Here is a 12,606-nt window from a genome sequence, read left to right on the forward strand (position 1 = left end):
ATCTTGGGCTTCTTTTATGAAAAAGTAATTACACTTTCACATAATTTTCTTTGTTCTAAAATTCCCAACAGTTTACTCAAAGTAATGAAGCAGATTTATAGTGTTGTTGGTGGATTAAATCCTAAGCTTCTCTGTTGTCTTCCATTTAAAGAATTTTATATTTGTGAGTTTTAGAAATTTCCTTCTCTTCAGTTGTTGTGGGAGGATTACAGAGAGAATTGAGAATGTGGTTTGATGGTACCAGACTTCTGAGGTGGTTGGGTAGAGGTGTGTACCACAATCTCTCCCAGTCACAGGTCTTAGCCACAGCATTTCTAGAGCAGAGTAGAGCTGGTGTCTCATGGAAGTAGAGGTGCAAAAGCAGCAGTGTTTGCATGTAATTCCTGCCCAAGTTCACCTCCTGCCATAGGTCATCTAGAGCAGAGTATCTAGGGCAGACATGACACTTTCAGAACAATTAATGAAGCTTCTCCTGGCTTTTCTTTCTCATTTCTTCTGCCAAATGTCCAGGCACATGGTAGACGTGTCATGTCAAAGATCTGCAAACTGTTGGGAAAGATGGCACTCAGAAGTAATTTTTTTTCCCCACATAAACACTTCGTTTTCTTTGCAGCTTACTCCACTAGGAAAGAGTGCAAGCAAGAAAATTCTGTGACCTGGGTGCATTGCTAACAGGATTCAATAATGTTCTTGCTTCTAAGTTTAGGACTTAATTTTGCTTTGAGCAAAGGTAGCATTTAGTATTTCTGTACAGGGAAGTTGACTGAATAGTTATTGTAGAATAGCTTCTGAAGGAGCCATTCTTAATAATATAATTCCTCCACAATAATATAGCTCCTCCAGAGGAAGGATATTTATAACAGAGTTGTTTGTTCTGCAGTTGCTGCTGCAGGTAATTTTCCTTTGTTCATTGGGTTCTCTCACAGCCTTCCTCATTCCACAGCAAGCTGAGTTAAATCTGTGTACCCTCGAATCCTCATGTGGTCGTTTTAAATGTACTGCATGAGGACAATAGGCAGAACAGCATTTCAGCAAAGCAGTAGTTCACTTAGAGTTCAGGTTGGCATTTGCTTATTGCTTAAAAATGATTGATATGGACTACAAAATCCCAAGTGCTTGACATTTATTGTGCTTTGGCAGACCTAGGTAGTCTGACTTTTCTTAAATGTGGGGGTTCATTGGAACAGGCAGTTCTCAAGATCCAGGGATTTGTCTCTATTGCTAATTGCTCACTGCCTGTTTTAGGATGTGCTAACCATGCAGAGGTGGTTGGCTGTTAAAGAAGCACAGAGGTTAGTCTTCTGCCTTTTTCAGACCTGTTTCTAAGAGGTGCATTGAATGATAGCTAAGGTAGTAATGACTATTAGTAGAGAACTTTTCCAAGCGTGGATTTTAAGGAAGAAGATTGAACAGAGTTCAGCAATGGAATTAATTTTGTACTCGTCCTGTCCCCTTCCCCCTCCATTCCCTCCCTCCCCCTCTCCCCTCCCAAAAAAAAGCATTGTACAGTTTGTCAACTAACACAGTATTCTCTTTGAGGAAACTGATGGCTCTTTTGGCACTCAGAAAAAAATAATGGGTGGATGGAGGCCTTAACTTTTGATGGCACTGCAGAGATTAGAAATGAACAGATTTGAAGTGTGAACCAGTTGTATGCACTACTGAGAAATGCCACGTTTGGTCTGTGGTATAGACCCACAAGCTCTTGAACTCGGAATGTGGAAATGAGACTACTGATTGTGGTGAATGATACAGTTCACACTTTTATTCTCTCATATTTCCTAGCATGTTCTCGTTCAACTGTGAACTTATCACTGAGTTGGAATATCTCAGCACATTGCTAAATGACCCAAATAGTAGATAGTAGAGATAGAATAGGGAAAGGGAGGATGAGGCAGAAGGTAGAGGAGGTAAAAGAACAGTCAAGATCTTTATGGGGTAAATGCTGAAGAACAGAGGAGAGAGTGAAATAGGGTGAGTTTTGCAGACACTTATGAGATCCTCCTGAGCCTTCTCCAGGCTGAACAATCCCAGCTCTCTCAGCCTCTCCCTATGGGAGAAGTGCTCTGCTCTCTTCACCACATGTGCTGGAGTAAGGATGTAACCATGCACCTGGGTTGGGGTGTCAGGGTGTCTGTTTGTTGGTAAGCTGTTAGCTTAGTTGTTCAGACAGCCTCTCTGCATTTAATAGCAGGAGGATACAGGTGTTCATGAAAGCACATGGGAACAATAATCATTTGATAAAGATGAACTTATTCCCAGACCTAACAAATCTGAGTGTATACATGGATTGCTCTCTTGACCTTTTTGATGGTGCTTATTTGGCATTTTTGCATCTCTGGAGGTTTAGTTCTAACATATTTGGAGTCCAGAATTGACTCTATAGTATGTAATTGTTTTCAGCATTAAACATAGCATTTCTTCCATGCTTACATTTGACCACGCTCCACATTTGGAAAATGAACATGAAACGCTGTGACTATGCATAGCTTTTTATTACTGTATGAATTTGATATATAATCTCCTGGCTTTTTTTAAAGACAGAAAGTATGCATGATACATTCTGTGTGTAGCCCAAGTAGTGACCATGGGAAAGGCTCTGTCATGACTTCCAGGTCTGTTAGATATTGGACAGTCTGTCTAGAGAATAGACCTTACAGTGACCCAACCATAGGGAAAACTTTGGTTGAAGTTTTCGTGTTTTTAGACACTAAAGTTAAAAGAGCAAAATATACAACTTTTTTGGAAAACTGATTTAAAAGTACTTCTGAATTATATATACTATATAAATACTTGGTGTATTCTGTTTCAGAGACAGTATTCCACTCTTGGGGTGGCACACAGAGCCTCCTGTAACTCTTAGCAGTCAATTGCCGGATGTTTGAGCATTGTTTTATTTTAAAAGGACAATACCAGTAATACAGTACACCACTTGGATGTGTTATATGTTTTTGAGGAGGAGGTAACATGGAAATGAGTTACATAGATGTCAAAATGATAAGAACAGATTCTGAAATCTGTAGGTGAGGTAGATGATTTAATTTTGAAACAATTGAATTTTTTTAAAATGTATAAAATGGTATCAATTTTTCTCCTATTTTAATCAGTTGTAGTTCATGTATTTAATAATTACCCTCTCAAATGTTTTTCTATTTTGAGTTACTAATTTATTTGATAATTAGAAAAGTCATTTGAAATGAACCCATTTTGAATAAAGGAATTATTTTTCTTCCTCTCTAAATAAAGAAATATATTCTTGAACTTATTCCCTTTCCACTATGCTCAAGTACTTCTTTGAAGAAATGAGATTTACCTTCTTCCATGTGATAGGCCAGTCCAATTCTGCAGTATCTGTATTCTCAGATAGTTCTGAGATTATAATTTAGGTTTTATCTATAATCACATTTTTGCTATCTATCCCCTTTTAACTGTTTTTTCTTAATTTTTTTTTTTTTCCTGGTTATCATTACAGTGGTTTGCTTGTACACTGGCTTTGCATTTTTTTTAATGCTCACTTCTGTCTTACTTTTTACTTTCAGGAGACCAGTAAATTTACAAAAGACAAAAGGTTACTCTCATTATTTACATTTACCTTATGTTATGGGATATGGAACATCAGTATGAAATAGAACATTCAGAATAGCTTCACTTTGAAGAGCTCTTACATTCATAACTGTAGGAAATACATACTCCAAGCTGAAATGATTCATAGAATCATAGAATGGCTTGTATTGCAAGGGACCTCGAGGATCATGAAGCTCCAACCTCCCTGCCACAGGCAGGGCCACCAGCCTCCATGTTTAATACTGGTCCAGGCTGCCCAGGGCTGCATCCAACCTGGCCTTGAAATGAGGGATGCATTCTGTAGTGGGACCTTACTGTCACAACAAGTTCTGATCTAGTCTTATTGTAGGCAAAATTATTTTGACTTTTCAACTATGTATTTTTTTTTTTTTTGCCATTCTCTGATGTAACACATTAGTTAAAATCCATTCTTAAGATGGTTCTACCCACTGCAAATCTTCAGCGTCTTCCTTTGAATTATTTCATTACTTAGAGATCTTAGCATGCTTTTTACTTTCTTGTCACTTTGTTTCCTTCCCAAGTTGCATGCTGAAGTGTAGCCATTTCAGGATAGGGCTGGAAAGGAAAACTGATGATTGAATAGAACTTGTTCTTTACCTATTTGTATCCTGTAGTACGTGTATGATGTGTATGAGCTCCTTTGGAATCTAATACCCCTCATGATGTCAGTAGATTGCTTGATTTTGTAAATGTCTACAACTCCAGAAGTTTGACCACCATAAGTTTTTTGAAACTCATCTGCACACAAAGGCCCCTACTTCTTCGAGTGGCAAGTCAGCCTAACAATAGAGAGGTCAAGATACTGATTCTAGTCTTATTCTTCACTTCTTCCTAATGTTATTAGCTGCTTCTTGACTCACGGTGGTAGGTTGTGAGATTCTCTTGGGATTTGTTGTCCCATGAAAAGATGGCAAGTATCATGGAACAAAGTCTGAAATCTGATGAGGTCAGGTGTTTTCATCAAGGGTCATATCCTGAACATACTTGTTTTTTGTCGGTAGTTAGGACTGGTTTCAGGAGGAGAAACCTGTGAACTTTCAATGTCTCCATTTCAGTGACAGTTAGAAATTGTAAAGGTAGAAATTACTTGGCTACTGATATTTTAGAGCCATTAGTTCTTAAACTTGTGACCCAAATGATTCTTCTTATTGCAGGATTTTTGATGGTTGGATACAATCATATTGACAGGGACTATTAAAATGCCTCTCTCTTTGGCATAAGAACACAGTGCACTAACTAGCCAATTTCTACTAGACTTCCAGTCATCAGACTGTAGGCAAGCTCTCATATTTTAGGTATTGCTCTGTAGAACTGGTTTACATTTCTAACAAGGAACAGGGACTTATAAAATTGTTTGCAACAAGAAACTTTTTGATTGGGATATGCTGACATCATTGTTTTTGTATAGCTTATCACCAAGCAAATAGGTAACTGCTTGTTAGACATTGAACATCCAAAAAAGAAAAATTAAATTGAATCAGTACATTGTCACACTGTTTCTTTGAAAAACTTTCTTTGTGATTTTACAGTCCAGTCGCCTTCTCATGAATCATGAAATTCTTCTTTCTGGGATGCTGCTTTTGAATTAACAGAGTTGGTCCATCTGACTGTCTTCAGTTTGGAAGATGCAGAAAGCTAAAGCTGTATCATCATGCTAGTGGAATCAGGAGGGGAAAGGATGTGCCTGCATGGAAAGTTTAAAGCAGATATAAAATTAGTGTTCTTTTGAGGGATAACTATACTTTTCTCCCTCTCTTTCTTTTAAAACAAAACAAAAAAACACCAAAAAAGGAAACAAAAAGCTTTGTCCAGTGCATTCTTCAGTGTATTCTCTGAATGATGTGATCTTTCATGTGTGCCAGAAGATGCTGTGGATTCAGAATATAAATTAGAACTCTGTGCTGTTGGATGTTTTTTTGTATGTACGCATGAATTTTTGCTTTTCTGGGGTATGTGCAAATGCAGATATTTTAAAATAAAATTTTAGTTATCTAGTTTGGTAGGTATTTAGTGTGCTACTGTGGAACTGGTCTGGGGTAAAAGAGAAAAATAAAATACACAGCTTGCTGCAGCACTCTAAGTGGGGTGTCACGCAGGTGGTGTAGAGGAGGACAGTCACCTTAGTAAACCTGCTAGCTGTGCTGTTGATGCAGCCCAACATACAGTTGGCTTTCTTGGCTGCAGTCGCACACTGCTGGGTCACGTTGAGCTTCTCATCAACCAGTACCCCCCAAGTCCTCCTCCCCAAGGCTGCTTTAAATCCATTAATTTGCTATCTTGTGTTTGTGCTTGGGATGATCCCAATTCAGGTGCAGGACCTTGCGTGTGGCCTTGTTGAACACTGTGAAGCTTGCATGAGAAAAATGATCTTAATTTAATATGATGTTTGATTTCATTTCATGTAGTTCTTTTACTTCCCTATTAGTTGCCAAATCAATGACGTGCTATCATTTTCACTATTTTATTTTTTTCTTAACAAGTGGCAAACTGAATAGTCAGTTATTTTTAAGGAAGTCAAATTGATGTGAGATGTTCATCTACTGTTTTGTACTGATTATATTTTCTTGCGGATTTTTTGATCGTAAATGCAATGGAGGTTTCCCTTGCTGGTTAAGGAGTTTGCTTATCTCACATCTGCTTCTAAATTTAATCCTTACCAATAATCATGCTTCTAGATTTTAGATTGAATTTCCACTTGTATTCTTTTAGTGGCACTAGTGGTTTCAGTGTGCCTGACTCCTTGTCTCATCGTGCTCTCTCATGTTGTGCCAGCACGGCATCCATTTAGACAGCAAAAAGCAAAAGGATAGGTGCTACATGTGGGACATGCTAAACTTTCATTAACGGAGAAGATCAAATCGTACTTGCATTTTGTCCTCTGCTTTTAGAGAACAGTAAAGACACAAGATGACTATGAATCAATTAAATGCCATCGAACATATCTGAAATAACAGTTGAGAGATGTTGGATCCATCCCAGTTGGAGGCAGTTTCTATGCCTGTGGGACCTGGCATTTTTAAGTATGCTACGGAAAATAATACTTTGGCCATGCAGTTTGCCTTTCTCCTGCAACTTGACACCAGGCATTTTGTTTGTCTCTTGCTTTGGATTTGCTTCTCGTAGTCTGATTTCACCTTCCCAAAAGGAATTAATTGAAGTTGTATACTTGCTGACTGTAGCTCCGTGAAACTCAACAGTTGGAGTCAGTAAGCTGAGATGAAGCACGGTGTGCATTGGAAGTTCAAAATGTAGGTTAGTGAGCAAACTATTCACAGGAAACCATTGCCTCTGCGACCAGAGAAGATGAGCAGATGAAGCTGGGCACAAGTTGTTCCTTTGGTATCATCAGTTCCAAAAGGTGCTGTTAACAATCTTAAAAGACAGAACCTGAATGCTTTCTTGTCTTTCTTGAATATCCACACTCAAGTTTCATATGTTTGAAAATAATCCTTGTCAAATTCCAGTTGAGTTAGTACATGCAGATGAAGATATTAGAAATGGGATGTTAAGGATAAATACAAATAAATGATTAATGAATAACTTGTCACAACTGAAATGGAAAGAGGTAATTCAGCTAGATAATCTTTATGTGAGAATGATTTCTGGGTTGATCGTGTATGAAAACTTACGCATATTAAAATGGTGAAACTATTAGTTTGTTGTATACTCTGTAGGCTTGGAGGTGGAGAGTAACTCATCTAAATATTTGAAAGCCATTAACTTTGCATTAAAAACTCCCGTTATCTTTCTAGGAGGAGAGACTTCAGCATGCAAACCTTCATCTGTTCGGCTTGCACCATCGTTTTCATTCCATGCTGCTGGCCTTCAGATGGCTGGACAGATGTCCCATTCGCATCAGCAGTACAGTGATCGTCGGCAGCAGAACATAAATGACCAACAGGTTTCTGCCTCATCATACACTGACCGGATTCAGCAACCTCTAACAAACCAGGTAAGCGATAACAAGAAAGTTATTTTAGATGTAGACATTCTTTCTCTATGTACATTATAGATGTATAAAATACAGGATCAAGGCCAAGGGTGAATGGATAAATACGTTTCTGGACGTTGTTTTCAGATATCTGGTACATATTTATTGTGATTATTCTACTTACAACATTTTTGAGATGAGAGGGGAGTACAAGATCATTCAGGTCGAGTTGGAGAGAGTCTTAATAGTTGTTTTTTTTCTTTTTTTCCTCAATACTGTTTGATGTTAGAATGTGATTGTTTTAAAGATGAGTGTTTTGATGCAGAATCGCTAGCTAGTACAATCAGAACGTACAGGTTTGTACAACACACAGTGTTAGGAAGGGCAAACTGCTTATCACTGGGATTCTACTGCTGTCAGTTAAAGTGAGCAGAGTTCAGGGTAATGTTCTGTGGATGCTTTTGAGCTGTTATGGTCAGTGTTTCTGGAACTATCGTCCTGTGTAAAAGGTAAGTCTGTTGTTTTTTTTAAAGAGGCGCAGCCCAGTGGTCAAGACTTCAACACAGATGAGTCTCAAAGTGTTAAAATCCAGAAGTCTCTAAATCATAGCTTCAAAATTTGATGCAGTCTAATGAGACATGCTTGTGTTTCATTTAAAGAAGGTGGAGATTGAAGTCTTTTGCTGCCACCAGGTTTAGGTCTGCTCCTACTGGTCTTCAGTATAAAATCTACAGTACCACCAACAGATGTTCTGTTAGTATTGCTTTGTCAGAAGGAGCTTATGCAGAAAAAGATTAGAGAAAATGAGAATATTCAAAGTGCCAGGATATTTGATACTAAGATTTGGAGATTTGTATTGATGAGGGCTCTGTGAAGAATGAAGTGAACGGAACTGGCAAGGAATGTTTTTATTTTCATGTAAGCCATCCAATAGGAAGAGTAGATCTGACCATATAAAATAGCATTATCTTAAGAAATCTGCAAAAATATTTTATGAGACTTTTTTTAGGCTAAAGGCCAAAACCTCCACAATGAAGTTAGTGAACCAATCTGCCAATTAAGAAAATTTTTTCGTGTTCCTTAAACCATTCCAGGGTACTTACCTAAGTATTATAATCTGGCGTCACATCTATGAGCTTTAGTACATATTAGTGCTTAGTTGTTGTTTATCCAATAAAGCGAGCTGAAGGAACTTTAGGATGTATCACCATCTCTTGCTGTTCATAGTGGCAATTGTTTTTAAATGGTAGGTGAATGATAGAAATCTGAAGAATAGCTTTCAGAGTAGTCAAGAGTTGTTGACCAAAGAACGTAGTCTACCAAGAGGAGTATATGAATGTAGGGAAAAAGTTTTGGTTGGTTTTAAGAGGTTAACCCTATGAAGAAATGATCAGCTGGCCACCTCCTGATATGGACAATAAACGTGTCTTTGTAACATTAATATAATTTTAGAATTAGTGTTTTTTCCAGTTACATCCTCTTTTCTTTTTCTTTTTTTTTTTTTTTTTGCACTGTATCTTGAGACTTAATATTTTACTGTAACTACATAGCTAAAGTCTTCATAGTTTTTTTGCTTAAGCAGCCCTGAGTCATTACTTGTTTATCCTCTTGGCTGCTTTTAGTTCTGTTGACTTAAACTATGGGCAACTTGTTTGAAATCTTCTGCCTTCTTGTTTTTTATGATTCTTTCCTCTTTTGAGTTTTTGTACTTCTCCCATCAAAATTTCACATAATGAGTTTTGGATTATTAGCTTTCAGGTTAGTATGAAGAAGGTTCTCTGTTGGCCTACTGGGAAGTCTCACTATCCTTTTGCCTTTGCATGGTATTTCTGTTTAAATTCATCTGCGAAACCAAATTCAGCTGACATCTTCATGTGAGTGACTCAGATCACTTGCTCTACACCTTGTCTCTGTGAACAAAATTTTAATTCCTTCTTTCTTGTAGCACTTTTGTAGATGTCTAACTGTCAGTTCTAGTTCATTATTATTAAAACCTGACTTTTATTCTTATATCTTTCTATACAAACCATGGCCCTCCATTGGTGAAGGCTTTTTGCAGTCTTAAATTTCTCCCTTGCTGTGGACACCACTATCTGCTTGCCTTTTGTACAGGATCAAATCTGCATACTATCTAGGTTTTGCATGTCTGCATGATAAATACATCTTGCAGATTCTCTCTTTATGGCATTTCTACAGGAACCACTTTTTATTTATTGGTTTGAATGTGCTACAACTTATTTCTCTCTGTCCTTGATAAAAGCAGTTTTGCCCTGTGTGTGTTGGTTTGGAAAACCTCTCGCAGAGGTCATTGTCTGAACCACCTTCCTGTGGTTACTCTATTTCTCTTTTGGAATCCCACCATCAGCTCTTCGCTCTTTTTGTTAAGTGTGTGCCTGTTACTAAAGCCTGTAACATCAAAATAACCTTTCAGTGATGGTGAACTCCTGAGTAGCAAAGTTAGCATACACCTATGTTTTGAAGTACATCTGCTTAAGGAGATCATGGTTTTTAACTTGGGCAGCACGTTAAGATTTTAAGATTTTGATTATTTTAGATTTGTAAGAATTTGACTTGTATACATGAAGAAAAATTATTCTGAGTTAACTAAGGAAGGGCTGAATCTCTGTTGTAGTGGGCTAAATAGGTGCATCTAATCTCCGTAAATGAAAGCAGAAGAAGGAAAAGCAGACCTTTGGCAGATGCAGGAAGTGTAATTGGTAAAGGCTACAACTTTTTAGTACAGTGTTTTGCATCCGCTTGGACAGACAAGAAGTTAGGTTTCAGCTTCCCTTTCCCAGAACTTCCTAATGCAACAGAGGTCATCAGCACACCAGACACTTGGATCTGCTTTGGTGCTACCAGTTTCACCCAGTGCAGCTCATTTGGGTACACTTGTCTGACAGTGATGGACAGTGAGCTACCAGTTCTTTTGCTTCCGAGAGTGTGTCCAGGCTGCCCCAGTGCCTCAGCCGCGTGGTGAGTAAAAGCAGGAGTCTCCCAGAACCGGTGCTGCTGCTGGCCGTGCTGAGGGCCGGACAAAATTCTTTCCCGAGCTCCAGCCACCATCTGCTGGCCGGAGCGGGGCACTGCATGGCCGGGAACTGCTCAGGCTGGGAACAGTCGTTTGCAAGGAATGCCTTCCCTCAGATCTAAATATTTCGTGCTTCGAATAAACTCAATTCTTACTAATTAAAAATGTGTTAAATGATTTACAGGGCATCTTAGAGAATTTTTAATTGAAGAAATCGAGAATACAAGTGTTAAAAAGGGTGGGTAGTTGACTGCTACAATTGCTGAACTTTCTACGTAGAGTGTGTTGCTCCTGTCCAGACAAAAATGACTGGATTGGAAATAAAACCTAGGGTGATGAAGTCTCAGTTTTTGTGATCCTGACATTTTATAGAGCAAGGAAATAAAATAAAATAGATAATGAATGATATTCTCTCTAGGCACAATGAAACATGGCTTATTTTCTATCCAGCTAGAGCTCGGGCCAAACCAAAGCCATTCACAAAGAAAAGCCCTGTAAAGGGACGATGCTTGGATCAACTTCCAATGCAGTTCCAAAGTGGTGAGATGTCATTAAACCAAAGCATTGAGTTTGATCAGGTCTCCCAATGCAGTGTGCAGAGCAGGAGCATGGAGGGCCTGACATCTCCCCTGGATGTGTGTCGGATGAGGGCTGCTGAGATGCATCATTCTGGTTGCTTCCACATCCAGCACTCTGAGCTGGTGGCTGCTGTCCAAGCTGAGCACTCCACTGCCTCTTGAAGTCTATAATGTGTTTCCCTCACATTAAGAAGGAAAAGACTTTCTTGTTGTGTTGCTGTAAAAGTACCAGAAAAGCTAATATTTTCTCTCGTCCAATTTTTTGTGTTTAAAAAAAGTATCTGACCTCACTGAGGCAGTATTTGAAAGGGATAAGGAGGAAGAAAAAAGGTCAAGAAGTCCCCAACGCTTCAGTGTAGCCAAAAAGGCTGGATATCTTGATCATTGTAAGCAAAGGCTCAAATTCTGCTTCCTCGATGGAGAGAGAGGCAAAAATGTCACCAGCTCTCCCCTTCACCCTCCTGGTGTTGGGAGTGCTGTCACGGGGGTGCACAGCAGCTGAGGGAAGTGGTGTTGTTCAGTCTGGAGAACAGGAGGCTAAGTGGAGATATCATTGCTCTCTACTACCACCTGAGAGGAGGTTGTGATGACATGGGATTTGGCAGTTCTTCCAGGTAACAATAGGATAAGAGGGAATAGCCTTAAATTTACAAGGGGAAGTTGAGGTTGGATATTAGGAAAAATTCTTTCTCAGAAGTAGTGGTGTGGCAGTGGCACAGAATCACAGAACGGCCAGGGTTGGAAGGGACCTCAAGGATCATGAATCTCCAACTCCCCTGCCACAGGCAAGGCCACCAACTTCCACATTTAACATTAGAGCAGGCTGCCCAGGGCCCCATCCATTAACATGGCCTTGAACACCTCCTGGGATGGGGCATCCACAACCTCTCTGGGCAGCCTGTTCCAGCACCTCACCACTTTCATAGTAAAGAACTTCCCCCTGACATCCAACCTAAATCTTCCCTTCCTCAACTTAGAACCATTTCCCCTTGTCCTGCTGTTATCTACCCTTTCAAAGAGTTGACTCCTTTCCAGTTTATAGTCTCCCTTTAGGTATACTGAAAGGCTGCAGCGAGGTCACCCTCATTGGGCAGCAGACTTCTTTTCTCCAGGCTGAACAAGCCCAGCTCCCTTAGCCTATCTTTGTATGGGAGGTGCTCCAGTCCCCTGATCATCTTCATGGCTCTCCTCTGGACCCTCTCCGACAGCTCTCTGTCTTTCTTGTACTGGAGGCTCCAAACCTGGACACAGTGCTCCAGATGGGGCCTCACAGGAGCAGACAGGGGGATAATCACCTCCCTGTCCCTGCTGGCCACGCCTCTTCTGATGGAGCCCAGGTCACCGTTTGCTTTCCGAGCTGCAAGAGCACACATGTTAAGCTTTTCATCCATCAGGATCCCCAGGTCCTTCTCTGCAGGGCTGCTCTCAAGGACCGCTCCTTCCAGTCTGTGTGGATGCCTGAGATTCCTCTGGCCCAAGTG

At 39.7% G+C, this 12,606-nt stretch overlaps 1 protein-coding gene across 2 annotated transcripts in view; it reads left to right on the forward strand.

Moving 5' to 3' along the window:
• The window catches only part of DYRK1A (dual specificity tyrosine phosphorylation regulated kinase 1A), an 84,528-nt gene that overhangs the window by 52,502 nt on the left and 19,420 nt on the right, over positions 1 to 12,606 (forward strand). For both annotated transcript variants that reach the window (XM_031612590.2, XM_090122556.1), the window contains exon 3: positions 7,338 to 7,537. In XM_031612590.2, the coding sequence (XP_031468450.1) occupies positions 7,338 to 7,537 (200 nt within the window). The remainder of the gene's footprint in view (positions 1 to 7,337; positions 7,538 to 12,606) is intronic.

Source organism: Phasianus colchicus, chromosome 1 (assembly GCF_987193195.1).
Source record: "Phasianus colchicus chromosome 1, bPhaCol1.hap1.1, whole genome shotgun sequence".
Classification (NCBI taxonomy): Eukaryota; Metazoa; Chordata; class Aves; order Galliformes; family Phasianidae; genus Phasianus; species Phasianus colchicus.